This window comes from Suhomyces tanzawaensis (genome assembly GCF_001661415.1).
Source record: "Suhomyces tanzawaensis NRRL Y-17324 unplaced genomic scaffold CANTAscaffold_5, whole genome shotgun sequence".
Classification (NCBI taxonomy): Eukaryota; Fungi; Ascomycota; class Pichiomycetes; order Serinales; family Debaryomycetaceae; genus Suhomyces; species Suhomyces tanzawaensis.
Genome location: NW_017963640.1, coordinates 997,333 through 1,023,835, shown reverse-complemented (window position 1 = coordinate 1,023,835; position 26,503 = coordinate 997,333). Strand labels below are relative to the sequence as shown.

The 26,503-nt window shown below is 49.3% G+C and overlaps 15 protein-coding genes and 1 non-coding gene across 16 annotated transcripts; 7 read left to right on the top strand and 9 right to left on the bottom strand.

Moving 5' to 3' along the window:
* Positions 1 to 533: 533 nt before the first annotated feature.
* CANTADRAFT_91008 (uncharacterized protein) lies at positions 534 to 1,064 on the top strand (the record flags this gene model as incomplete). The annotated part of the gene is made up of 1 exon (XM_020211759.1): positions 534 to 1,064. One exon carries the CDS (start codon positions 534 to 536, stop codon positions 1,062 to 1,064), a length of 531 nt encoding a protein of 176 aa, XP_020063828.1.
* A 460-nt stretch (positions 1,065 to 1,524) lies between these two features.
* CANTADRAFT_t157 lies at positions 1,525 to 1,598 on the bottom strand. Its single transcript has one exon. It is a non-coding gene; the product is annotated as a tRNA-Val (tRNA).
* Positions 1,599 to 3,395: 1,797 nt separating this feature from the next.
* On the top strand, positions 3,396 to 4,619 carry CANTADRAFT_53323 (uncharacterized protein; the record flags this gene model as incomplete). The annotated part of the gene is made up of 1 exon (XM_020210192.1): positions 3,396 to 4,619. The coding sequence occupies one exon, from the start codon at positions 3,396 to 3,398 to the stop codon at positions 4,617 to 4,619; it is 1,224 nt and encodes a 407-aa protein (XP_020063827.1).
* Positions 4,620 to 5,085: 466 nt separating this feature from the next.
* CANTADRAFT_28920 (uncharacterized protein) lies at positions 5,086 to 5,592 on the bottom strand (the record flags this gene model as incomplete). The annotated part of the gene is made up of 1 exon (XM_020208265.1): positions 5,086 to 5,592. A coding segment is annotated over one exon (507 nt), but the record flags the coding sequence as incomplete, so codon positions are not given.
* An 898-nt stretch (positions 5,593 to 6,490) lies between these two features.
* On the bottom strand, positions 6,491 to 7,840 carry SAH1 (adenosylhomocysteinase; the record flags this gene model as incomplete). Its single annotated transcript, XM_020211047.1, has 1 exon — positions 6,491 to 7,840. One exon carries the CDS (start codon positions 7,838 to 7,840, stop codon positions 6,491 to 6,493), a length of 1,350 nt encoding a protein of 449 aa, XP_020063825.1.
* Positions 7,841 to 8,069: 229 nt separating this feature from the next.
* Positions 8,070 to 10,268, bottom strand: GLN3 (nitrogen-responsive transcriptional regulator; the record flags this gene model as incomplete). The annotated part of the gene is made up of 1 exon (XM_020206858.1): positions 8,070 to 10,268. The coding sequence occupies one exon, from the start codon at positions 10,266 to 10,268 to the stop codon at positions 8,070 to 8,072; it is 2,199 nt and encodes a 732-aa protein (XP_020063824.1).
* A 1,966-nt stretch (positions 10,269 to 12,234) lies between these two features.
* On the bottom strand, positions 12,235 to 13,347 carry CANTADRAFT_7051 (uncharacterized protein; the record flags this gene model as incomplete). The annotated part of the gene is made up of 1 exon (XM_020211046.1): positions 12,235 to 13,347. One exon carries the CDS (start codon positions 13,345 to 13,347, stop codon positions 12,235 to 12,237), a length of 1,113 nt encoding a protein of 370 aa, XP_020063823.1.
* A 1,274-nt stretch (positions 13,348 to 14,621) lies between these two features.
* On the bottom strand, positions 14,622 to 16,067 carry CANTADRAFT_22667 (metallodipeptidase; the record flags this gene model as incomplete). The annotated part of the gene is made up of 1 exon (XM_020206857.1): positions 14,622 to 16,067. One exon carries the CDS (start codon positions 16,065 to 16,067, stop codon positions 14,622 to 14,624), a length of 1,446 nt encoding a protein of 481 aa, XP_020063822.1.
* Positions 16,068 to 17,349: 1,282 nt separating this feature from the next.
* On the top strand, positions 17,350 to 19,041 carry CANTADRAFT_22666 (uncharacterized protein; the record flags this gene model as incomplete). The annotated part of the gene is made up of 1 exon (XM_020206856.1): positions 17,350 to 19,041. The coding sequence occupies one exon, from the start codon at positions 17,350 to 17,352 to the stop codon at positions 19,039 to 19,041; it is 1,692 nt and encodes a 563-aa protein (XP_020063821.1).
* A 581-nt stretch (positions 19,042 to 19,622) lies between these two features.
* Positions 19,623 to 20,462, top strand: CANTADRAFT_53206 (nucleotidase; the record flags this gene model as incomplete). Its single annotated transcript, XM_020210177.1, has 1 exon — positions 19,623 to 20,462. One exon carries the CDS (start codon positions 19,623 to 19,625, stop codon positions 20,460 to 20,462), a length of 840 nt encoding a protein of 279 aa, XP_020063820.1.
* Positions 20,463 to 20,608: 146 nt separating this feature from the next.
* On the top strand, positions 20,609 to 21,427 carry CANTADRAFT_7047 (putative serine hydrolase; the record flags this gene model as incomplete). Its single annotated transcript, XM_020211045.1, has 1 exon — positions 20,609 to 21,427. The coding sequence occupies one exon, from the start codon at positions 20,609 to 20,611 to the stop codon at positions 21,425 to 21,427; it is 819 nt and encodes a 272-aa protein (XP_020063819.1).
* A 208-nt stretch (positions 21,428 to 21,635) lies between these two features.
* CANTADRAFT_53266 (protein disulfide isomerase) lies at positions 21,636 to 22,541 on the bottom strand (the record flags this gene model as incomplete). Its single annotated transcript, XM_020210184.1, has 1 exon — positions 21,636 to 22,541. One exon carries the CDS (start codon positions 22,539 to 22,541, stop codon positions 21,636 to 21,638), a length of 906 nt encoding a protein of 301 aa, XP_020063818.1.
* Positions 22,542 to 23,021: 480 nt separating this feature from the next.
* Positions 23,022 to 23,332, bottom strand: CANTADRAFT_7045 (uncharacterized protein; the record flags this gene model as incomplete). Its single annotated transcript, XM_020211044.1, has 2 exons — positions 23,022 to 23,164; positions 23,212 to 23,332. 2 exons carry the CDS (start codon positions 23,330 to 23,332, stop codon positions 23,022 to 23,024), a joined length of 264 nt encoding a protein of 87 aa, XP_020063817.1.
* Positions 23,333 to 23,593: 261 nt separating this feature from the next.
* YUH2 (Yuh2p) lies at positions 23,594 to 24,592 on the top strand (the record flags this gene model as incomplete). Its single annotated transcript, XM_020210179.1, has 2 exons — positions 23,594 to 23,632; positions 23,678 to 24,592. The coding sequence occupies 2 exons, from the start codon at positions 23,594 to 23,596 to the stop codon at positions 24,590 to 24,592; spliced, it is 954 nt and encodes a 317-aa protein (XP_020063816.1).
* Positions 24,593 to 24,622: 30 nt separating this feature from the next.
* Positions 24,623 to 25,657, bottom strand: CANTADRAFT_90998 (uncharacterized protein; the record flags this gene model as incomplete). The annotated part of the gene is made up of 1 exon (XM_020211758.1): positions 24,623 to 25,657. One exon carries the CDS (start codon positions 25,655 to 25,657, stop codon positions 24,623 to 24,625), a length of 1,035 nt encoding a protein of 344 aa, XP_020063815.1.
* Positions 25,658 to 26,203: 546 nt separating this feature from the next.
* CANTADRAFT_40415 (uncharacterized protein) lies at positions 26,204 to 26,422 on the top strand (the record flags this gene model as incomplete). Its single annotated transcript, XM_020208829.1, has 1 exon — positions 26,204 to 26,422. A coding segment is annotated over one exon (219 nt), but the record flags the coding sequence as incomplete, so codon positions are not given.
* Between the last annotated feature and the right edge of the window lie 81 nt (positions 26,423 to 26,503).

Sequence of the window (26,503 nt, the reverse complement as noted above, 5' to 3'; positions counted from 1 at the left end):
TTACGAGAGGAGAGTGGGGCTCCCAGGGAGTAGGGAGTAGAGCGGAGGAGTGGGGGCTCGTGGCTACTAGTAGCAGTGACCGATAGTGCTTGAACATCTAGCCTACACCAGCCACCACGACGTGACGATTGCTTATCATGGTGGTCCTAATTGACGGTCTGGGGTAGAGTTTATGTTGGGCGCACTGCGCGTGGCCGGACTACCGTTGGGACTCCTGGCTTGGCGCGCATAAAGCGCCAGTGACGTCCCGCCTTCGGCATCCTGTCCACGATGCATCTGGCCGCATTGGGCAACAAGATCTGGTGGATTGCCGAGTGGCCGGTCAAGATGGAAACACTCTGCGGCACTACTGGTGGGCCCAGTTTCACCTGTTCGCCCTGCAGATACATCTGTGCTGCTATTGTCCCTGCCATTCTCCCTTCATTGGCACTCGTGTCTCTCTACATCTGGCCACCTCGTCTTTCCCGCACCTGCCTCGCACCTCTACCTGCACACACAACTAGTTCTTCCAAATCAATCCATTGCTCATCGCCATGTTCAAGCTAGCCTCCCCCACCGCAGCCTCCAGGCCCTCGTGGGCTCGCCACTTCAGCCGCTACGCGCACAACGACCAGATCTTTGTCCATGCAACCCCCTCCAAATCGCTCCAGTACTCGTTCTCGCCCCGCGCCAACGCCGTGCCTATCGGCCACACCACTGCCAACGCCAGCTTGTCCCCCCACCTGTTCCAGGTCAACCCCAAGTTCGTGCAGTTGCTCCAGGCAACAATCGCCGACCGCATCCCCAACGACTTTACCTTCATCATGGAGGGAGGCGTCAATGCCAACACCTTCATGCCCATCTACGACATGAGAGAAACTCCTCGCTACGCCCGCACTCCCGAGATCGAAAACGTCTTTGGCTACATCCAGGTGGACGCCAACGGCAAAATGGTGCCAGGAACCTACCAGGACAATGTCATGTACAGAGTGCTCAGTGGGACTGGTGGCTTGCCTAAGTTGAGTGAGTACTTGTACGAACAGGTGCAGGCCGAGTGCGAGGCCCAGAACGCGAACGCTCACTAAGCGGTGGTATGGACGGACAGAGAGGGGTGCTTACGACGGGAGAACACCTCGTCCCATCGAACGATCTTGCATGGCAGAAAAGAACTCTGCGTGGGCGATCGGTCCGTATTTAGGTTGGGCCACAAGATCGTTCCCATTCCGTACATAACCATAGGAATAAAGTGCCATGACAATACTGCGAGGCAACAATTCGTACATAACCATAGAAATAAAGTAGTAATGCTGCGAGCCAGAATTCGTATTTATCCCTTCATGGAACAAAGCACTATGCTGCGAGGCTATTGTGTTGCTATTGACGGTAGTTCTAGACTCGAGCTACGAGGTCATTTTTCCCGGTCTGGACCTCTAGGTGTTCCGAAAACCGGTGCTGTGGTCAGTCTCGTCACCCCACCAACTTCTAGAACGATGACTGGACTGTGGGGTATGCAATCAGGCCAATGATCTTTGGGGAGCAAAAAAATGATTCCGCCCAGGATCGAACTGGGGACGTTCTGCGTGTTAAGCAGATGCCATAACCAACTAGACCACGCAACCATTTGTGAATGAAAAAAGAAGACAAAATAATATCACTTTAATGGATTACGTAACAGATGATGTAATAGGTTTCCGTCCTTGGATTTTAATTTAAAGCATCATCAAACATCACCCGCTCCACAATGGTGTCGAGTTTCGGTGTTCATACAGTTGCAAAATTGCATCTAAAACAATATTTATTACTTTTCCATTTTTATGCGGTTTGGCCACAAGAGTGGGTTTTCTATTGCAATAGGTATATAGTCAGTAGATTATAATATACTTCCCATTAGCAAAATAATAAATAGCATTCTGTGTTGGAATTTTTTATTTTATCCCATAATAAATCAGCCTGATGATACGAAACCATAAACTAAAGACTAACAGTACATACTCGTACCACGTTTGTTTCTTACCCCCAAAACTTTCTTTCTAACCTGGATTATATCTTGCCGCATGCGTGAGTTCTAGCTAGAAGCAATCATCCAGTAAGAAGCAACTACGATATCCAAAATGACCTCCAGTGTTTCTGATTGATAATAAATTGCTATTTATGCGAAAAATTATAAATGAGTTTAATCTCAGAATAAGAGGAGGCAAGTCGTTATGAGAAAACCTAGATGTATCGTGCCAACTGAAAATATTTATAGTAGCTTACTTTGATACCAAAAAATAACTGGCATAAATCAAAAAGATATAACATTTTACTCTTTGCAATACAGATACTCCTGATAAAGAGGCTGATAATTTGTTCTACGCTCATCTCATCTAAATTGTGGTTGTCTATTATACTCTTCGGAACAAATGGATTTCTGATCTGCTGCAGCTCAATCGTAGCTCCCAAAAGCCTAATAGGGACACCAATCTCAAGATTAGCTGCTAAAACTACCCTATCGAAATATGTTCAACTGGTTTGACTACTGTCATAGCATGATATATAGGAAGCTACCTATACAAATTAATTTCAACTATCCAGAGAGAACGAGACACAAGAAATTCCCTAACGATTACAGCATAAACTGTTAAAGCTTGGCAACAATTTCAAATGGATCTGTTAGGCCTTTTGGCTCTATCAAGGCCTCGTGCTCTTCTAGACACATTGTGCTAATTTCAAGTGGTCTCTCAAATGCGCCAGTGCGCCTCGCACCTTCAACTGACAGGTACCGAAAAGTCCACTGAGAGTTGACGATGTGGAGGCAACATCCACATCACTCCTATTCATCCCAAGAGCATCCCCGCGGGCCTTCAGTGCCACAACTCCACTATAGTGATGAATTTAGCCTGTGCCAGACACCAGATACGCGTTGGAGAGTCACCTATTACTGATAACACTACTAACATGAAATTGGTGGTCCGTTCCAGCAGATGGCTTGACCGTTGACTCAACCAATCGCCTGTGGCCGTTCACCGTTGTTGGCCCAACAGCTAAGCCAACACTCTGTCACAAACGCACGGCTCCTGGTCTTAACATGTTCTCGGAAAGAATACCCGTGAACTCCAAATCAGCACCAAAAAGAGCACCAAAAATGACTCCTTCGAGGAATATGCCGAGTTGCCCGATATCAGTGCATGCAGCTTGGCACGGCCATCATACAGCCATGATTTCCACATGCCCCAGCCCTTTCTTCTCCACTGGCTAATGCACGGTGCCTGGTTGCGCGCGTGGGAATGACAGGTCGTGCCTGCCCGTGCCTTATCAACGTGCCTCTGGCGGGCTTATCGCGGGTATAAAAGGTCATCAGGTTTCCTACCAGAATTGTGCTCCACCACTCTTGTGCAATGCAAATCAACAGTATCATTGTGCCCATCGTGGCTTTGATGCTTGCAGACAGTACCTTGGCTTTTCCCCAACAACTCCTCAAGCTCGGCAATACTTTTGTCAGTAAGGACTCTGCCCCATCATGTCCGGTGGATAGCCCCATATCGTGCTCTATCAGTAATGCTGATGCTCAGAACTCATGCTGCTACGAGTCTCCAGGAGGAATTCTTCTCCAGACTCAATTCTGGGACTACAGCCCAGCTGTGGGTGCCGATGATGCCTTCACCTTGCACGGGCTTTGGCCCGATAACTGTGACGGTACCTACGCTCAGTTTTGCGACAGCTCGCTCAATCTTAAGGGAGACGTCAAGTCCATCATAGTGGATCAGTACAAGGACCAGGCATTGTACGATCTGATGGTGGCCAATTGGAAGAACTACAATGGCAATGACGAGTCGCTCTGGGAACACGAATACAACAAGCACGGGACTTGCATCAGAACCTTGAACCCTAAGTGTCTAGGAGATGCTGCCTCCAACCAGAACATCTACCAGTTCTACAAAATCACCGAGGCATTGTACTCCAAGTTGCCCACCTACAAGTTCTTGACTGATGCAGGCATCCACCCGGATCCAAGTGCTACCTACACCAAGAAACAGATCGCCGATGCCCTTTCGGCAGGTTTCGGTGGCAAGAACGTTTACTTCAAGTGTGACAACAAAAATGCCCTTCAAGAAGTGTGGTACTTCCACCACTTGAGAGGATCAATTCTCGGTGAAGACTTCATCCAGATCGACAGTCTCCAAGGTTCCAGATGTCCAGATTCCGGTATCAAGTGGATTCCAAAGTCCAAGTCCAATCCTGGTGACGGTGGTAATCCTTCGAACCCTTCAAATCCAAACCCTCCTCTGGATGCCGTGGCTTCAGGCTATCTTAAGCTCACCAACAACCCTGGATGTCTCATCAGTGCTGGTAACTGGTATTCCACCGGAACTTGTGCCACCTATAGGGTTCAAGAGTCTCAGTTTGGTGGTTACAACTTGAAGACTTCCAAGGGCTTCTGTGGCTTCGACCAAAACAATGATTTCGCCTGTGGGAGCCAGTACCAGGCCAGTAAGTACCAATTCCAGTACGATTCGTCCAGTGGACAAATCTCGTACGGTGGGAAGTCCGACTGGTGTTACGACAAGCGTAACTCCCATGGCGGTGGTAACCAGCTTCAAATTCCTGTCAAGTTAGATGATGGCAATTGTGGGACCACCTTTAAGCTCTACATCAAGTGAGCAAGCCTACTGAGCAGCCACCTGGGGCTGTTTCTCAAAATGCTAAAAAATATATTAAAAGTATCTAACTATGCCGAAATAAAAAGGTTCTCAAGAACCAAATGGGTGCAAAAAATACCCAAAATGACTAAATGACTATACGTAGTACCCTAGCCTACTCCATAGGCTGGCACTTAATCTTGACGACGTAATACTTGCTCAACAACGAATCGGTATCACCAAAGTGCCCTGGAACTCTGTAGGTGGTCCGTCTATCTTCTTCTTTCTGCTCGTGTTTCACCTTGACCTTCTCGGTGCTAGCCTCCTTCGACTCACCGTCCACACTCTCTTGCTTTGTGTGCTCCTTCTCCTTTTTCTCCTTTTCCTCGTCATCACTTCGCTTCTCAGACTCGTGTTCCTTCTTCTCGTCTTCTGAGTCATCCGAATGCGATTCTGGATCGGAGGGTAATGGTATTTTGACTCGCGAGTATAATGCACCCACAGTGAAGTCGTTGCTCTTATTTCCAAATAAATGGTCGGAACCAACTTTCAGACCCACAGGGATGAGTGTATATGTAATTATAAACCCCACGGTGACCACTGCTATCAACCAGCTGAAAAAGGTGAACGCCGTCAACGTACTCCCCATGCTGCACAACGATGGTCGAATATCACTTGAGGCACCTTGGAATGCAGGACATCCCCCAAATGTCACGAACTCCTGGGTCATGTACACAAATGCTAGGATCCACAATGCAAGTAGCACGACTTCACCAACGACAATAACCATGGTGGGCACGTACTTGAGCCAAGGAGGAATCAACACCAATGCGAGGTACACTAGAGAAATGCACGAAATGGCCACCACGCCCGAGACTTTTGCCGGCACCTGTGGAGCCTTGATCGATATGGCGATGCTAACAGCGAAGTTTATGATGGTGCATGCTAGCTGGAGGGTTCGAAGACTTAGCGAGATTGCTAGAGAGCTGGTCATGTCGATGGTTGCGAAAAACACGGAAGAGTGGACGAGGTGCCAATTGCACGGCTTATATAAGGCGGCACGCGGGTGCACCCAATGCCGGTCTCCAGAGAAACCACATGAACTATACTCCGTGATGGCGTAGATTGGGTGCACAATCAGATTAATTACTTGCATAATGGGTGCATATTTGATGCGCACATACCGGATTCAGCAAATATTACACGAATTCTGTGCACAAGCATCCCGCCTGACGTTTGCAATGTCAACATAGAACACTTGTCACCAGGTAGGCGAAGTGATGGAATGCACCGTCAACTACTGAGCCACTCACCTGGGCTTTGCGGCACATAACACACCCATCGTCAACCAGTATATAAGCTCAAGGTTAAGCTTCGCCGAAGTCGGTGATTTAAGGTTGGCACTTTAAGTCGAGCAACATAGCAATCAGCAAGCCGTGGTTGGTCGTAAACTGGCGTGATAGATCCGCCTTCGAACATACCCCTGACATTCTTGGCTACCCCATACAAGCTGTGGTCGCGTGCAGGACCGAGCCAAATTGACGAGAGTATTTGTGGCACGATCGAATGCAATTGGCTATGGCAATGGGGTGGCTGGCTGTGGCCCTACAGGTTATTCATCCGTTGAGGACACCTTTATTAGTAGAAAAATTATATAATAGACCTCTGCTCTTTTTCTTTCCTTTCTTCTAACAATAGAATAGAAACCCAATTGTAATAAAAATCAATATAGTGTAGTATGATGGATGGTGGTGACAAAAAACAGTAACGGCGTTAGAACATTACCAGTCATTAAATGCAGTTGAAGCAATTAAGCAAATTAAAATAAAACATCACTCATTAGGCCCGAGGGCATGAGACGTAGAAGAGAAAAGAACAGATGTATAGATCATCTAGTATCTGTAGATTTCAGGCTTGAATGGACCTTCCTTGGAGATACCCAAGTATTCGGATTGAACGTCAGTCAAGGTGGTCAACTTGGCACCCAAGTGGTCCAAGTGACATCTGGCGACGGTTTCATCCAAAATCTTTGGCAACAAGTGGACACCAACGTCGAAGTTGGCAGCCTTACCGAATTCTGGGTACTTGTCTCTGAATTCCTTGTCGTTGGCCTTGTACAAAGCAATTTGAGCCAAGACTTGGTTGGAGAAGGAACAGGACATGACGAAGGAAGAGTGACCAGTGGCACAACCCAAGTTGACCAATCTACCGTCAGCCAACAAGATAACGTGACGACCGGATTCCATCAAGTATCTGTCGACTTGTGGCTTGATGTTGACAACGGACTTGGCGTTAGCCTTCAACCAAGCGACATCGATTTCAATGTCGAAGTGACCAATGTTACAAACAATGGCGTCTTCTGGCATAACAGAGAAGTGCTTACCAGTGATGATGTCACGACAACCGGTGGTGGTGACGAAGATTTGACCAATGCTGGCAACTTCGTCCAATGGGGCAACCTGGAAACCGGAGACAGCAGCTTGCAAAGCGTTGATAGGATCGATTTCAGAGATGATGACTCTGGCACCCATACCTTGCAAGGCCATGGCACAACCCTTACCGACATCACCAAAACCAGCGACGACAGCGACCTTACCGGCAATCATAACGTCGGTGGCTCTCTTGATACCATCGATAAGAGATTCACGACAACCGTACAAGTTGTCGAACTTGGACTTGGTGACGGAGTCGTTGACGTTGATGGCTGGGACCTTCAACTTACCTTCCTTCAAGGCCTTGTACAAGTGGTGGACACCAGTGGTGGTTTCCTCAGACAAACCGTAACAGTCCTCCAACATTTCTGGGTACTTCTCGTGGACGAGCGAGGTCAAGTCACCACCGTCGTCGAGAATCAAGTTCAACTTCTTGTTGTCCTTGAAAGCAAACAATTGCTGTTCGAGACACCATTGGTATTCCTCTTCGGTTTCACCCTTCCAGGCGAAAACTGGGACACCAGAAGCAGCAATGGCAGCAGCAGCGTGGTCCTGGGTGGAGAAGATGTTACAGGAAGTCCAGGTGACTTCAGCACCCAAGGCAGTCAAGGTTTCGATCAAGACAGCGGTTTGGATGGTCATGTGCAAACAACCGGCGATTCTGGCACCCTTCAATGGTTGGTCAGCACCGTACTTCTTTCTGATGTACATCAAACCAGGCATTTCGTTTTCGGACAATTCAATGTCCTTTCTGCCGAAGGCAGCCAAGGAAACGTCGGCAACTTTGTAGTTTTGAGCTGGAGCAGACATCTTTAGTTAATAATGATGGTTATGGGATCGGACGAAAATTTTCAGGGAGATGCCAGATTATATACTTTTTCACCTGGTCGAATGCACGTGCCCCTACCGCGTGTTGGGCTGCGCGGTAAACGACGGTACGAGGCACCCACGAGCATGTGCTCGTACGTTGTCACGTGGCGCGATGGGTCCAGTGGTGGGTAGTCGTATATATACTATATCGTAAAGTCGTTTCTATTAATTAGAGCTCGAACTTGAGCCATTCCAAGTCCTTGGCGTCGTTGCTGATACTGTTGGCCATGTTGCGTCCCCCCTGGTTTTTCAATTGCGATTTGAGCCCGCTGGTGAGTGTCGACTCACCACTACGGGTGGACGCATTTGCGTGGGTGGTGCTGACAGCCACGTCTGGCTGCCCGGGAGTCATGGAGATATGAGCACCGTGGTTCTGCCCGAATTGTCCTGACGTGAAGCTGTCGAAAAACTGGCCATCCTGGTCCAAATCCATGGGCATCTCGCCAATGCTCAATAGCTCGTTATCTCTTCCTAGCATGTCTACCACCTGATCGTCGATCTGGGCCAATTGAGCCCTCTCGTCGCCCAATGCTGACGATGGCAACACGTCCATGTGGAGGGGAGTCGCAGGCATGCTGGAAGTGTCGCTGAAATTGCTCCCTGTAGGCATTCCCTTCTGCTTCATGAAATCGTTGTTAGATGGACGGGTATGGAACGATGAATGTGAAGTCACTGATCCAGGCGTGCTCACGTTATTCGTGGGTACGCTGGTGTTGGTGGTGTAGGTGTTGTGAATCGCATTGTTGACGTTCGTGAAGCTGCTTGCGGTGTTGAGCGTCATGGTAGAGGTGCTGTTTTGCCTAAATATCGACGGTTGGCCAGTTGGATTGTCAAAGTAGGTATTGTTGGACGAAATAAACCGCTGGTTGAACAAGTTCATATTGGATGAAGTCAACGAATTGGCGGTGGGTGTGTTGGCACCTGTATTCGACCTGTTTGTACTTTGGTGAAGGGTTCCAAGATTAGTGAAGGATGTTCGTCTATTTAACGACGAAGAAAGGAAACCTGCACTGGAGTTCCTCTTGGGTATGTTCATAGTGGTTGAAGGGCCAGAATTGAAACTGTTGGATAATTCAGAATTGAAGTTTGCAGGATTAAAGCTATTGGAGAGACCAGTTGAAGAAAGTGCCTTTCTGCCGAAAGACGAAGGATTAGATGAGTTCTCGTAGTATTCACGGTTGTAGGCGATGTTGACGTCGGATTTTTTTCTTTTAAATTGCTGCAGCAGCTGAGAATTCACTGGAATGGACTGCTTTCCATAAAAGCTTCCGGAGTTGCCAGCAAAAGGAGATGATGGACTAGTCATGGCACTTGTATGCGAGCTGACGGAATTGTTCGGTATTGGAATGGATCTGGAGCTAAAAGACCCACCTGGAGTGTTCGGAGTCGATGTGTTGCCCGTGGATCCCGGTGTGCTTGCCTCGTTTGATTTGTTCATGGGCTTTGGCAAGATCAACACATTCTTATACCTTCCGTTTGACGCCGATGAAGGCGCTGAAGTTGCTGGCAATATAGTGGTGGCACCGGCAGTGTATGTGGGGTTAAACTTGGTTCTGTTTGTAGGCTCTGCAGGGGCGATACGCGAAGTGAAGGAGTTGTTGCGGGGGAGGGACGAGTTCAGGGATATAGGAGCAGGAGTGATAGGCACCGAGGACAGTGGCTGGCCAGGAATCTTCTGGGTCAGCGAAGAGGTCCTTCTTGACGATCTCTTCTTGATCACGTCGGTCTTGAGACTCAAAGGCCGCGTGGTTCCGTGCAACTTGTAGAACAACCCGCAGGCGTTGCACAAGGTGTTTCCCAGGGGATCCTTACGCCAGAGCGGGGTTTTCAAGGTGTGGCAGTTGGAGCACTCTGTAGGCTTCGTGGTGGTTTGAGGGGGTGCTTGGGCGCTTGCCTGGCCCGACAACAAAGACGATGTGAGGTTGGACTTGGTGGCCTTGGGGGGCACGATCTTCTTGGTTTCGATGGTGTGGGGCGGCGAGTCGTCGTTCATGCTGGTGGGAGTGCCCATATTGTTGTTGTTGGAGGGCTTGTGCGAGGAGAAGGAGGACGATTGCATGCGCGAGACAGGGTCTCTGGCGGACGAGGTGGTGGCGGTGGTGAGCGACTTCTGGTGGTTGTATGGCGGACTGTTCTTGAGGTCGTCGAGAGACAACGGCGAGAGGAGATCCAACACCTTGTCTCTGCGTTGTTGCGGGTGTCCGTGCGGTATGAGTTGGTCCAGCTCAGACATGATCAGGCGTTGGCATTTAGTGTTGTCCTTGCGCAAGTGTCTGTTTTCGACTCGTGGCTGTAAGGAGAGGAGCTTTTTGGCGGAGTAGAAGAGTTCCACTATGGAGGGTCCTGCTTCGAAGTTGTCAGCAGACATGGTTAGCCGCTACCGGTAGGAAGTGGTGGCGGAGGCTGCGTGGCGGGGGCGAGGACGTGGCTGGAGAAGGCAGGTGACTGTGTGCGTCTGCGTGTGGCTGTGTGGGGAGTGTGGAAGCTTGTAGTGGGCAACTGATGGTGGAGGGGGTGGGCTCCTTGGTGGTAAATAGGCGTGATGGTTCGAGTTAAAAATTAGAGAAAATGAGAATTACCTGGTGCTGTGTGCAGGAACGCAACCTCCCAAGGTGCGTTTGAGGAGGGTCCAACGGAAACGCAGCGGAAAAACCGCCTGGGGGTGGTCAGTCGGTACTAGCACCAGCACCAGCACCAGCCCAGCCTGGCCGTACCCATCTCGGTTGTCTTCCACGTCCAGACGGTGGTGCACTGGTACTCACCAGCGGAGTGGCTGGCGCGGCCAATTCCGCGGTGACTAATAACCGGCAACCTGGATTTACTATACTGCAAAAAATAACGTCAGGACGCCCTTCGTGAGCGTGCATGGCTGCGATGTCCGGAAGATCGATAGGCAAATGCCGCTAGCGAGCACTGCCAGCAGGACGGTACGGGTGGGAAAGCAGCGGTGGGAGGCCACCAGCGTGGTCCGAGGTTAGACAACAGAAAGGCCATGTGGACCCCGCGCGCCACCAGACGCCTCCAGATCAGATTCTGGTGGGGAGGCGTGCAGCGGAGTTAGGAGGCGTGCCAAGTCACGGGAGAAGTGGGGGATACTACGGTGGTAGGGGCTGGTGCCGCCACGATGGTGGAGTAGTGCTGGCGGAAGGTAGTACTACCGTACCACAGAAAACTGCCACGAGATCCTTAGACGTGCTAAGTTGGTGCTAATGCAAGTATGATGAGAATACGAAATCCACATTTTCGGTTGTGTCGAGGAATTGCTTGTATGCAGGACACCTGGGTCGGTTGTTGGGGCCGGTGGATTTTTGCACAAATGTGTCTCCAGGCGTGCCGCAAGCTGCTCGCGGGGTCTGTGAGCACTTTTTGGGAGCAGGACGTGAGTTTGGGGGTAGTAGGTTCAGCCGTTGTCCAGAAATTTGATAACTGAAAGGAAGCCGATGAGTGTTTATATGCAGGATTGTTCACTGGCAGGAAGATCTACAGCAGTGCAGTGTAGTATGTACGTTCTCCACTACGAGTAGCTGAGACAATACCACATCTACAAGGACAGCCGCTAATTAGTACTCCAGATGGGGCTCTTTGTGAACCCTTTAGGTATCCCCTCTGTATAATTCGTAGCATTGAAATATTTCATGGTCCTGAACAACCAGGCGAAATATTGGACTGTCATTGTGGAGCCATCATAAAATTGGCAAAAATATTCCAATAAAGCTAGCATAGCTGGTAATTGGGTTGAATGGCAATTGCAACCACCTCTAGCTGACATCCTTCTAGCCTTGAGCAGATACACTTATATAGACTTTTGTGAATCATGGATAGTATATTCAGCTAATAAATCGGATACTCCTATTACAACAAAGCAGGCAAAATTGGGTCTAGTCGATGTGGTACACGATAGTGAGCCAACATGAAACTGGACAAAATTACACTCTGGCTTAGATATTGGCCTAGATGGCACGAAAATCCAGTATGTCTACCTGGGTGAGCTGGTATTTCTTCTGTAGGGAAATCCGGCGTAGCTTGTTTCATTCCTCGTGTGGAGACACAGTAAATGCTGTATTATCTCTGTTGGGTCTGAGGAGATTCCATGGCATGACTGGAATATTTGTTGGCAATTCGAGCTACACCCATCATGTCTGAAAAGCGCTGTGATCAGATTCAGTATGACTGGCATGGCTGTTGGCCAATCGAGATCACTCGGTGTTACTATGGCTTTGACTCGAATCTCTTTGTCAAATCTGAAAAATTCCGTGCCATGCCTGAACCCCAGATCTTATCATAGGATGTCTCATTCTCTGCCTACTTCTACACTAGCTCGCCCTCAGCATGTATTAACTATCGTGCTTCTTGTACCGACGGTGATGGTGCGAATGGTGCCCGCCGTACTTGCCTCCCCCGTTGGAACTGTCGATGGGGTTGCTGTTGTCGGCATGAAGTCTGTACTCGAACGACACCCCAAGCACCCGCTCGCTGGAGCCGTTGTCCACGGTGTCCACGCCATCGTGGCCGTGGGTGATGGCATCACACTCCCTGATCACCCGCAAGATGGAGTCGCAAATGATACGTCTGGCCTGGAACAGCGTCAACTTCTTAGTGGGCTTATCGTCGTCTTTCTTGCCCTTGGCACTGAAGTTCAAGTTAGAGTTCCACACGCTGATGATGTCCTCGTCTTTGCGTACACTCAACACCAACCCTGAGATGTCGTTGAGCAAGAGCTCCTGGTACTCAACAGGGCTGTTGTCGGGAATGATTGAGCCAGTAGCTGTCTTGAGGAGTAAACGCTCCCAGATCAAGCTGGAGCGCTTTCTTATTCTTTGGGCTGCTTGGTGGTCCTCGTGAGCGTTTCCACTGCCTGCAGACCTGCGGTTGAACCGGAACACCCACCGTCCACCCTTGGTGTTGATAGGGTCCTCCCACACTGGATTGATGCCGCTCTTGAAGATCAAGAGCTCGGTGCCTATGGGAAGCTCGTACGACTTCTTGATGGACGACAAGCTCATCCACAATTGCTCGATGGAGCCAATGGATGTGGTGGGACGCTGGTCAGCGACTGACAAGAACTCGATCTCGTGAGTGGTCTGGAGGTACGAGTCCACGGCAGCAGCAGTGGCAGCCACCGCCACGTCCTCGCCAGCGACGGCGTCCTTCTGTCCCCGCAACTTGGTCCGCGAGTGGTGCCATATGGTCCAGCAGTAGGGAAGAATGTGGTGGTCGGCGGGAATGCGGCTCAAGGTGTCTTCCGATGCTTTGATGGGGTCTCTCTTGGGCAAGAGCTCGCTGGCGTGGGGGGATGTGTGGTTGGTGGATGACGACAGCCCGTTGCTGTTCTTGTACGACCCTTTGTACGACCCTTTGTGTGAATTGGCGCCTCTCGTAGGCTCGGCGGGTCCGGTCTTCATGATTCTGTTGAACAACGATTCGGCTCTTTTGAGGTTCTCCGACATGGCTGGGTCGAGATGCTGTGATTATATGGGCGGTACGACTACGTTGAAGTCTGGTGGATGACTCTTGTGGAGTATTGCAGTACAGGTTTTTATGATGCTGGATGGAGGCTCCAATTGGCTCCAATGAAATATACTCCGTTGGGGTGTGGACGTGTTAAGGAAGTGAAGCAATTAGGAACGACGGAAACGATGGCGAATTTTTTTTTTTTACGGGGAGAATCTCTTCGGCAGGAATGACAGCTGGTGGGTAATGGATATGTCGAGGCGTGACAGTTGATGGTTGATTAATTGATTTCGCATCGACATTGGTTAGTGCGGTTGAAAATTTTTCGACCGGCGGGTGGGATTAGCGAGAGCGCGCGCGGTAGCCAGGGTGGGGAGCTGGAGGTGGTGGCACAGTAGGGAGGCATGGTGGGCACGGTAGGGAGAAATTGTTGGCACTGTAGCGAGGAATCGCGGTGCATGGTAGGGAGATGGTGGGTCCACGCGGGTGGGCGGATCCGGGCCGGGAAGAGCCTCCACGGGTAGGGTGTCTGGGTATGAAGGGGGAGCAGGGGGAAGAAAGGGTGGAGTGGTGGCGGTGCTGGTGCTCCTGGTGGTGGTTCCAGGGCTTGTGGGGGTACAGAGGGGGGGCGATCTCGTGGTGGTACCGCGCCAGCGAGTTCAGTGCGAGGCATTTAGGGCCGCGCTGGGATGTCCTCGAAGTGTTGGATCTGCCTTACCGAACCATTAGAGTCTGCTCCTTGTACCTTTACCAGCTTCCAGCTTCGTCACTCTTGCCTCCTGAACACATACTACCATCTCCTTACGAAGCTTCCCCTTTTTGCTCCCGTAGATAGCCACTCTCTGTTGGGGTTTCGTACAATTCTTTCATATCCCTCTTGAGTCTGCTCTCTGGCACCTCCATCATTATGAAAATTCACCTACCCTCTTGACTCTAGTCCTCTTCCCTTCGAGGCTTCCCAACTCTACTTTACCATGAGATACCATCCTGGCTTTCGTACTACCATCACCCTTATTGCCCTCTTCACTTGCTTTCCTAGCTTCGTGCCTCGTCCTACTTTTCTTAGCTCTCCATGAAGCTCCCACTGAGTCCGCACCTCTGCCAACCCTTCCTAAGCTTCACAATCTTGACACCCATAAACCATCACCTCGTGCCCTAACCACCGTTATCCATACTCTCCGTCCCTCCTCTCTAAATCTCTACACTTGACTTTACTAATAGAGTATATCATATCTACTCCTTGAAATTACCTTACCTAACGATTCCTATCCTAAGCCTTGGCGTAGTAGTGCAAGTAGCCTCCCAAAGTCTTGCATCCGTTGATGTAGTTGGGAACGTCCAACTTCTCGTTGATGGAGTGGGCTCCGTCATCTCCTCTACCCATAGGCAACAACAACACGTCGACACCCAACTTCTGCTCGAACGAAAGGGTGATAGGAATGGATCCGCCCTCTCTGGTGAAGTCAGGAACAATGCCCCACACGTCCTGGGTAGCCTTGGAGGCAGCAGTAAACGAGTCGTTGAAAGGGTTGGAAACCCAGTAGTTACCGTCGTGGATCAACTCAACCTTCAAGGTGTTGGGCGACTTCAACTTGGCAAACTCGGCCTCGACGTGTTGGAACACCAACTGGTCCAACTTGGCGGACTCAATGTTGGGAACGGTTCTGATGGAAAACTTACCAATGACCTTGGCTGGAATGACGGTCTTGGCTCCAGTACCCGAGAAGGCACCCTCAATTCCGTGCAAGGACAACGATGGGAATCTCCAACGGTGCTTCAACAAGTCTTGCTTGGTGGTGTGCAAACAGGTTTCGGAACCAGCAGCAGCGTTGAATTCGTCCACCGAGAAGTCGATCTCGTCGTACAAAGCGTTCTCCTTATCAGTGAGAGGAGCAATCATTTCCTTGATGCCCTCGATCTGAATCAGCCCGTCGCTGTTGACCAAAGTGGACATGACCTTGATCAAGTCGGTCATTGGCTCAGCAATGGTACCACCAAAAACACCACTGTGCAAGTCGGCACCAGGACCGTTGACGATGATCTGGTAGTAGTTGCATCCACGCAATCCGTAGGTCAACACAGGCTTGGAGGTACCCAACCAGTAGTTGTCGGAGATAGTGACTTGGTCGACCTTGGCGAAGTACTCCTTGGCTTCACGCTCGATCAACTCGTCCAAGCCGAGCGAACCGCTCTCTTCCATTCCCTCGAAGCAAACCACCAAGTTGACAGGCAATTCCCAGCCCAATTCGTTGTGGGCTTGGATCACGTTCAACCATCCAAGAACTGGACCCTTGTCGTCAGTGGAGCCACGTCCGTACAAGATGTCCTTAGCCTGGTCGTGGACCAAAGTGAAGGGCTCGGTAGCCCATCCGTCTTCCTTTGCAGCAGGTTGGACGTCGTAGTGTCCGTAAACCAACACAGTCTTCTTTTCTGGGGAGGTTCCGAAGCGTCCCAAGATGACTGGAGGCAATTGCAAGTTGGCATCGGCGACTGGAGGTGGCTGGGTGCCCAACTCCTTGCGCTGGATGTCGGTGAAGCCCAAAGCAGTCAATTCAGTGATCAAAAACTCTCCCATCTTCACCACTTGTGGGCGCAAGGTTTCGTCTCCGGAAACGGAAGGAATGGCCACGGCTCTTTCCAAACGTTCAATGAACTGAGGCTTTAACTCGTCGATCTTCTGGAACAAAGGTTCCAATGGTAACTTTTCGTAACTCATGGTGGTGGGGGTGGTAGAGTTGTGGTGGCGGACAGTTAAGGATAAATCTTTCACTGGGTGGGGAGTGTGTGCAGGACGGCAGCTGCGCACTCCGTCTGATGGGACGGCCATCCGCCGACAGCCGGTGCCGTGGTAGGCATGTGGCGGGGCCGGGATCCCGGGAGACGGTAAGGGGAGGTGATGGCGGTGTTGGGTGCAGCAAGACCGTTGGAAATGCAGCAAGGTGCATTATTTGGAGATGTTGTAGTGACATTATTACATAATAGTATAGTGAAGTATGAAATTACCACCACGCTTTTGGTGCTCATGTGTGAAATTATTCAGTAGTGGAGTATAGGTGAGGGTTCCCATGGGAGTTTAGATCATCAGTTGCTTCAGCTGCTTGTCTCGGAGAGTTTCTTTCAAGATATTCAATGAACATCATACTACTCTTGGAAGTTCAGTACGTCTGAAGTAAAGGATAGATAATCTGCATTATCATAAAAGACGAGGTTTGCACCTGAAGGGAAATTATAATAGAGGATGTACCTGCTGAGAAAGCATGCAATGTAAGTCGTAAGAATCGATACCAGGTAATCGAGTAGACCCTAAAAAAAGAAAAGTGGGCCCTAATAAGAGTAGACGCAAAAATCTGACAACAGTTCTATAGATCTCGACGCAATATGAGTTACACTTCATCGAGCGATAAATACATCATGCAAGGCTTTTAAGGTTAGAGGAGTGAAGTAAAGTAGGGGCCCAGAATTGATTTCAAAGATTTTGGACCAACTCAGTGAGAATAGTGAAGAGGAGTTGATGATTTCACTCCAGGTTTACGACCTCAGGAAAGTGAAGTATAGATAGTTCGTATCAAGGCTCGCGATTCGCGTACACCCAGCTACGCATTAGTTATATTTTTGTCTAATAACCACTAGCACCTCAATTTTTCATTACTATCACCGAGAGATAATGTTCAGGAAATTCCAGTAGAATACCCATAATGTAAGTTCGGTTGACCATAATCTATCAATCACGATAAACTATTGCTGTGTTCTCAATTGCAATAAACATCTGGTCATATCCAGCTACTGGCCAGTTAGCTATCCACTTATGGGTAAACTAAATATTAAGAATAATCATTAGCAAGAATATAGGCTGTGGCTACTCCTAAATTAGTTGGTGTATTTTAGGGAATCAACTCTTCGCTTGATCTCCGCTTTTTGTGCTGAAAGCTAATGAGGCCGATGCACGACCCTATATCAAGTTCTCAGTCCACTCACTCTGCCTCACTATTGTAGTACGGATGTCTTCCAGTTCCAGCTCTGAGGACGAGGAATTCTCGGTCATCTCCCTCCTCGACAGCCTGGGTACCCTGCCTGCCCGAAAGAAACCCAAACTCGTTGTGCCTGCGCCAAAACCTGCAGTGGATAGCCTCCCTTCCTCCACCTCGGACACTTCTGAATTTGATCTTCAGCTTCCAGCCATCTTCCAGCACGATGCCATGAGGAACGAGCAGCTCCACCGTATGGAGAAGGATCTCCAGCGACAGATCCGGGATGAAGAGACCAAGACACGCAACGACTATCTCCAGTTGATGGCCACGAAGACGCAGTTGGTTCAAGAGCTCAATGACAATGGCTCATTGAACACGAAAATACATACGCTTGAACGGGACCAGCTCCTCATAGAGAAGCTCATCAAGGACTCCCAGCAAAAATCTGCCTGGGACGATCCAAACAGGCACTTCTACTTTTTCTCCACAGTTCACACAATTGACCTAACTTGTGATTTCCACTTCAAAATCAACCGGGCCTTCTTTCAAGAGCTTTCCAAGGGAAAGAAAAGCAAGCTTTATCATCAATTGACCGGAAATCTACCCCAATTTGTTAACTACGTCTTGAACAACGTCACTCACTTCGATGAGCTTGATCAGGTTAATCGATTTCTCGAGGGCCAAATTAAGGATATCCTATTGCCTGGAGTCCTGCACAACTCCCTCAAAGACCATCTTAAAGCAATTGGTGCAAATCTGGACTATCTCAGTCCCCGTAAGGATAAGAATGGCATACCCTTAAAGTTGAGTCAATTCAATAATCACACCAGATTATCTCTATCGAAGGCAGCGATTGTTCTCAACTACCACTTGAGCTTAAAACCAGGATGGTCTCACTACGACCAAATACTCGAAGCGTTCATGTTGATTCTATGCGACTTCAACGCCAACAAACATGAGTTTAACCACTTGATTCTGTTCATTGCATCGGTGTTTCCGGGAATAGTCTTCACCTTTTCCAAGTCAATATTTACTGACTCATTTGCAAAGCACGATTTTTATTTCAGGTTCAACTTGGTAATGAAATATTGTGTAAAGCCATACACCTATGGTCAGGGTGCTCCTAAAACCAAAAATCACGAGTACGAGTTGTGTTTCAATATCTTGCGTCTTCTCAACATCTGCTTCGGTTCCCGTCGGGACGACATTCTGGAAATAGTCTCCCATTTGAGCGTATGGTTTCTAGCTCCTGACGAGTCACATTTGCCCTTGGATTCTTTGAGCATGGATCCTTCAACCGTAAGTCTTCCAACACTCTTCGTCAAAATCAAAGGGAACGACATTGTGGCTGGATTTGAAAAGCAAAATTTCGATATCATAAACGAATTCTACTGGGATTGTTATCGAATCGAGCTTTTGCGCTACGTGTTGCTCAAACCGCCCAAAAATAACTACAAGCATGGGGAAATTAATTCCAAGAGATATGAGGCTATTCGAAATTCAAATGTGAAAAGGTTGGCCACTTTAACTGCACAATTTAACGAAATTAGAAACCATTTTCACGCCATCATCAGAGATATCACGTTCATCGATACCAAGAACATCTACGATAGGGAGGAGGTGGCCAAGCGAGCCACAAACGCCTACCACACTGTTAATTACATGCACAACAAATTCGAAAAAGATCTCCGGATGATCTCCAAGGATGTTTTCTACAGCTAGTTTGTCTGAGGAATACACGATGCATACCACGAGCAGCAGCTTGATGAATCAGGCTGTTTTTCGAATTTCTAAGATTTCATAGTCTGTACCAGCAGTTTTCACGAGGTTTGTTCGTCGACCCCCCATTGTCAACTAGCAGTGACCAAGCTGGAATCTCTTTCTCAAGTGGAATCTGGAGAATTGTGACACATTTACGACACATTCGCGACATGTTGCGACACGCTTGCAACACCTCAAGAGGCACCAGAAAGACCTGACGTCCTTGAAAGCGAACCCGAATCACCCCGACAGCACCTTCCCGGCGCCCGCCTCGCCGACCTAGCCATGGTTCCGATCCCGTCCCCTCACCTCCATTCCGGACTATTCCAGAGTTACATATCCGGGAGGCGCGTGATAAACGTGGAGGATTACGTAATGACGGCAAACGGTATATAACCAGAGCCATTCCTAATCAGCGCTCAGTCTCTGGTTGACTCATTCCAACCCTCACGAAGAATTTCACGTTGACGCTCAGCATCCATCGATACCGTGCCCTTACCCGGAAAGCACCCATCTTCTCTCAGTTCTACTCGTCAGCTGCCATGACTCTTCCTGCCCCTGTCAAATACGTCAACCCCGAGGTTCCTCCATCTCAGCCTGGCGCTTCGGTGGAGCTCCCTTACGGATTCGGACCTTTGCCTGAACACGCAAGAAACAAGAAGATCTTCTACTTCGATATCGATAACTGCTTGTACCGCAGATCTACCCAGATCCACGACATGATGCAAGTCAAGATCCACCAGTTCTTCAAGGATAACTTACAGTTGAACGACGAGGACGCCCACAAGTTGCACATTCTGTACTACCAGACGTACGGTTTGGCCATCGAGGGACTCGTCAGAAACCACCAGATCGATGCGTTGGAGTACAACTCCAAGGTGGACGATTCCTTGGACTTGAAGTCGGCGTTGTCGTACAACCAGGAGCTTCGGGACATGCTTCTTTCCATCAAAAACGACCACGATTACGACCACTTGTGGTTGATCACCAACGCCTACAAAAACCACGCTCTCAGGGTGATTTCGTTCCTTGGTTTGGGGGACTTGTTTGACGGCTTGACCTTCTGCGACTACTCGAAATTCCCAATTGTTTGCAAGCCCATGCCCAAGTTCTTCAACGACTGCTTGGCCACCACCAACGTGGATTTCTCAGATAAGGCTGCTGTTGCCAAGCAGACGTTCATCGACGACAGCGAGATCAACGTCAAGGCAGCCCACGACTTGGGCTTCGGCACAGTTATCCACTACGTCGAGATCGAGAAGGACTTGGCCAGAATCCTGGCCAAAGACGACTTCGAAAAGTACTACGGAAATGGCGACAACTCCGACAAGAGCAAGATCCAGATCATCAAGGATATCTTGGACTTGAAGCTGGTCATCTGAATCGCCCAATATACATATTTATTAGACTAGCTAGAAGCACGATAATCGATGAGATCCGTACCCGGCGCGCGGCCCGCTGCCGAGCCGGTCACGTGGCGCTCCTCGCATAAGAGCGTGGTTCCGCTTCAATTTCCACCCACAACGCCATGGCCCCCAAAACCCAGCAGTTCAAGGCTAAGATCCTCTTCTTGCACGGATTCACTCAGACCGCGTCCACCTTCTACTCCAAGACCTCTGCATTGCGCAAACGGTTGCACAAGCTCGAGTACAAGACGGTATATCTCAATGGGCCCTATCTAGTGGAACCTACGTCGATCGGAAGCGATTTGGCCCTGTTTGACTCAGCAGGCCTTACCAATAGGGGCTGGTGGTTAAAGCCAAAAGCAGATGAGGGCTTTGGCTTGGAAACCAGCATCGAAACCCTCAGAAACTACATTGAAAAGGGTGAAATGATCTCGGATGAGGACAATTCCGTGGTGACTATCGAGCTGGAAGAAGACAGAAGCTTGCCCATTGTTGGCTTGGTAGGCTTCTCCCAGGGTGCAGCCTTTGCGGGAGTGCTTGCCCACAATTTCGACAAGATCTTCAACATAGCACCTTTGAAGTTTTTGGTATTGTACGGAGGTTTCAAGATTGACATGAAAATTAAGGGCAACGACAGATTCCAGAGCTACTTCCCAGATCCAGAAGTCCCCGACAAGCACTTCAAGTACTTACACGTGTATGGAGAATTGGATACGGTTGTGGGCGAGGACAGAGCCTTAACGTTGTACGACATCACCAAAGGCAACTCCGACTTGTTGAAGCACCCAGGAGGACATTTCGTTCCCAACTCCAGGCTTCTTGTTGACCAAGTAACCAACTGGATCCAAGTGGCTACTGCAGAAACTCACGAGCAAAAGGAGAAGAAGGAGGAGAGCTTGGACGATTTGATGGACATGATGGACAACTTAGGAAAGGCCTGATCGTGATAAGGCCGTGTTGTTTGGAATCTGAGTTTCCAAGCTAGCCTATTAATGTCTATTCAACTCAAATTAACCACCTAGTTCGCACAGAGCGACAATTGAAGAAACCAATGATGGCCAATATTATTTAGTCAACCTTGGGTTGTCTACAAATCTACAAGATGTTATTTATTCTGATTAAAGCTACATAGATCTAAGTAAAGTACGGTTACAACTCGTCGTACTCCTTCTTTTTAGGCACCTTCTTGTTGAGCCTGTAGTATGAGTAATATCTCTTATCCTTCTTGGATAATGATCCTTCCAATGGGATGTGGCCTGTAACATCCATGATCCATTGGCTGATACTTTTCTTGTCGTTCAACTTCTCTGTCTTGTCGTACTTCACCAAGGCATTATTGGCTTCGTCGTAGTAGAATAACGCGGGTACTGCAGTGTCGATCTCGAGCTCTTTACCGTTGACTTCGATGACATCCTTCACGGTTTTGCCCTTGATAGAAGTCATGCCGAAGTTGACGGTGTCAATGAAGTCGATGGCAAGAGACTTGAGCATGGGGCTGATCTGTGCATTATTGGAGATCAAGAACAACTTAGGACCGTCCTTCTTGAACCACTGCTTCAAAACATCGCCCTTCAAGTTTGGGAACTTTTTCACGTAGTTCTTGAGTCTGGAGGTGAGGAACGAAGACATGGCCTTTATGTTTCTTTCGCCATTGTAGGTCTCTGTGGCATGCTTGCCTGCCCGTTTCTTTCCCTCGACATGCTTGGGAGGTCTGAATACAAGCAAGGTTGGGAATCCTTGCACCTGGTACTTGGCACACAATGCCTTATTCGAGTCCTTGTCACAGTTCACCGAGGCAACGTTGATGGCATACTGCCCGTCCCTATGCATCAATCTGGCCAACCTGGTGTACACAGGCTTCAACTGCTGGCAGTATCCACACCATGGAGCGTAGAACTTGACTATTGTGGTGTAGTTGGTGGAATGTACCACCTTGTCAAAATTGGATGGGGTAAGCTCGTAAATGTTGGGATCGGAGGCATATTCGTCTCCCAGAGCCCTGGCAGCCGCTAGCACCCACAAATGCAAGAAGAAGAGCAAGTTCTTGAAGATCATTGATGACAGGTATTGATTTTTTAGATACCGTTTTTGGGGCTGCGGTATCTGCTATGGTAGCGCCCGCGGTGGAAGTGCGAATCTCGCTAACGGTTAGAGAGAGTAGGTGATTTTTTAGGGAGGCTCGCAAGGGCTCTAGGGCGAGCCTCGCTAAATACTGCACTACCAGAGCGTTGATCCGCACCACGAGTGACGTGTTCCAGAGGCTACTCTCCGGAATACCAACGAAGTACGGCCAAATCCCCTCAGCCACTGCTAAGCTCTCCCAGTAATACGTGGACTTCCCACATGCACTCTACTGGGACCCTCAAGCATCTACCTCATCCGTAATTCAATTCACCTAAACATTCATTATACCCTTCTTGATAGCATCAACCTCTACACTGGACTCACTTGGCATTGATTAACGCTCTATACTATTATACACGATTCGTGACCCCCTGCGGCATCGTCAAGTCAATTGAATGGTTCTGCTCGGAATCAAATGTAGACCCCCACAAAGTTGGACACGTAGATGGTGCTGAAACCCACAGATAACGAGGCCACCAAGGCTTGCAAAAGGTACACAACTGGAGACTTGGTCTTTCTGTCACTCATGAAGGTCATGGTCAAAGAAGTGAAGGCTAAGGTTAGTAGGGGCTCCTGTAAGTGTCTGAGGTGATGAACGTACCAATTAAAAGTAAAATTGCAGTGACAACAGCCGAGTTTCTGGTGAAAGCACTGGCCTCCACGGGAGTGGATCCAAAGGTGAAGATCTTGTTGATCTCGTCGTAGTCTGCTCCGTAGCTCATGGTTGTGCTGGTGAACAAGTGTCGTGTTCGTTCGTTCTATATGCCGTTGGGTGAGGCACGACATCCTCGCCCTGTGCGCCCGCTAGCGAGCTTTCCACCACCATCACCAGTGCGGGTTCTCGCGAGCCTGTCCTGTGCTAGCGGGAGCTGGTGCTGGTTGCTCACTAACCTCCGCGCCCTCCGCAGCGCTCGCCACTAGCGCCCTCACTTCTCACCACTATTTCCAGGGTATCTCAGACAGCACTAAGCCAACGACGCAACATGAGTGAAAGCGGATGGAATACAATTGATTCCGATGCAGTAAGTACAGCCTGAACTTTGCCGCGATCCCTTGCTAACTTCCAGGGTGTGTTCACGGAACTCGTTGAGAAATTGCAAATCCAGAATGTGGAGATAAATGACCTCTATGCCATAGACACCGACTCGTTAAGGTCCTTGGACCCTCTTTACGGAGTGATTTTCCTCTTCAAGTACGGAAAAGTCGACAGGGACCACGCACAAGATGGAAACAAGCCATTGACAGGTCAATACGACCCTTCCTACCAAGACAAAGGCATCTTCTTTGCCAACCAAACCATACAAAATGCCTGCGCCACCCAAGCAGTGTTGAATGTGCTTTTCAACAAGGACGAGCTCGATCTTGGACCCGAATTGGCCAACTTCAAGGCGTTTGTGACAGGATTCGATAGCGAAATGATAGGGGACACCATCTCCAACAGTGAATTGATCCGGTCGGTCCACAACTCGTTCTCAGCCCCCAATTCGTTGATCCTAGACTCGGAAAAGAAACCAGAAGACCATGATGACAAGAATGACGGGTTATTCCATTTTGTGGGATACTTACGGACCAACGGTCACATCTACGAATTGGACGGCTTGAAGTCATATCCCATCAAACACACTGCATGCGAGTCCAACGACCAATTCTACGAGAAATTGCCTTTGGTAATCCAAGAAAGAATATCCAAGTACGACATGAGTGAATTGAGATTTTCGTTATTGGGCATCACCAATAACAAATTGCAGGCAAGCAGAGAACTGGGAGACGTGGAAGGAATTAATATAGAACTCAACAAGAGAGAAATGTGGAAGAAAGAGAACGAGTTGAGAAGACACGATTACACAGGCTTGATTGTGGAACTATTAAAGAGCGTGAGTCGAAACAGCACCGATGATGAGTGGCAAGCATTATTGAATGATGCCAGGAAGAAGGGCCAGCTTGATCTTCTTGAAACCTATGCCAAACGCGGAATGAAGTAACGATATTCGTTTAATATATATATACATCCCCTACTCATAGCTACCAAAGCTAAATAATCCCCCACCGTGGCCCCTGCTGTGTCTGGAGAAATAGTCGAAATCAATACTGACGGCATTTCCCAACAAGATGGCTCGCTGGTCGAGAGTCAATGGGCCAGCTACCGAGGGATACAAGTCTCCCATGCCCTCGAAAGATGCTGGATCCATTCTAATGATGTAGACACCAGTGTCGGTGAACATTTCTCTTCCCAAACCCACCCAGTTCCTATCGACCGATCCGATAACGGCGCCATCCTGGTTTTTCACGGGGAAGTCGAATGACAAGAATGGGGCATCTATCTTACCGTACTGCTCGTAGTCGCCTGTTTCCTCATCCTCGAGCTTAAACAAGTTATATCTTCTTCTCCACAAATGCCAGCTCTGGATGGACTCACCCAATTGCTCGTGGATGATCTGGTTCTGCTCGTCGTACCCTGGCAAGTAGCACTTGATGTGTGAGTTGATGAAGGAGAACGGTCTCTTGATGGTGAGCAACAAGTCGCCGTAGTTGTTGAACACGTCGATGTCGAACGGACGGTGCAATCTGAAGAACTGTCTTCCCAACATCTTGAAGAGTCCCAAGTCCTTTTCCTCCATATACCCTATCTGCTCTCCAAGCGAGTTCATGATCTTGTATCTGTTAGCCTGTTCAAACCCAAGAAACACGTTCATGAACTCGATCTGCCTCTCGATGACCAAGGTGGGTTCTTTGAGGAGCTCATAGATGCCGTCTTCTGGCGTGATCAACCCGTTCCTGTTGGGAGGCATGCTGAACACAGTGTGGTCTGAAGCAGGCGACCCCTGGAATTGCGAGTAGTTGGACGACGGATGTGTCTGGTACGGGAAGTCTTGCTGCTGGTACCTCTGCTGCTGCTGCTGTCTCCGGAACTGTAGCACCTCCTCTTCGGATATTTCCTTGGTGACTCGAGTTCGGTTGCGTGGGAGCAAGGCTGGTGGCGATGTGTGCACCCTTCTGGTAGCTCTCAAGGTACTGGTGGTGATTCCTCGTTGAAGCAGTCTAATCATGGTGCTGTTTCAACCGCCAAAACCGCACCGATTTGTGGAGGCAAACCATCTCCAAACATACTCAGTCGTGTCTTTACAACCATCAAGCGATTTTTTGGGGTCACCACAACACTGATTGCTGCTAGATGTTCCAGCACAGAGTACCCCATGAGTGATCACAGGCGGAAGAGGCTACTGTCTACCATACGGAGAGCCGAGATTAGGGCGTCTCTCCGAGAGAATCTCACCGACGGAAACAATACCCAGCTGGTGCTACAAGATGGCGCCCAGGGTCCCACGTCGGAGCCGACTGGCGAATCGCCAGCCACCAGCAGTCATAAGGATGCCCAAAACGGAGCCATTCACGGCATCGTGCACCAAAAATGCTCTCATTGCAGAGAGATCTTCACAGACCACGCACATCTCGTGTACCATCAGAACCACGTCCACGGACTGAACCCCACCATTGCAGAGGCTGCGGTAGCGGCTGCCGTTACCAGCTCGGCGTTGGGCACTACCCACGACGTCTCAGCTGGCGAGAGACCCCCTCCAGCCAGAATGCACGGATGCAAGCACTGTGTCAAGACGTTCACCAAGCTCTCCGACTTGGTGCGCCACGAACGCACCCATACGGGGGAACGGCCGTTTGTTTGCCAGTACTGCAAAGCTGGTTTCAGCCAGCGGTACCGACTCACCACCCATATCCGGTGCCACACGGGGGAGAAACCGTTTCTGTGTATGTACTGTGATAGCACGTTTGCACGAGGCGATGCCATGAGGTCACATATCTTCCTCATGCACGGGGAGTTGAAGCTGCGCATGAACAAGGCAAGCAAGGTGAAAAAGAGTTAGGAGAGGAAGAAATGA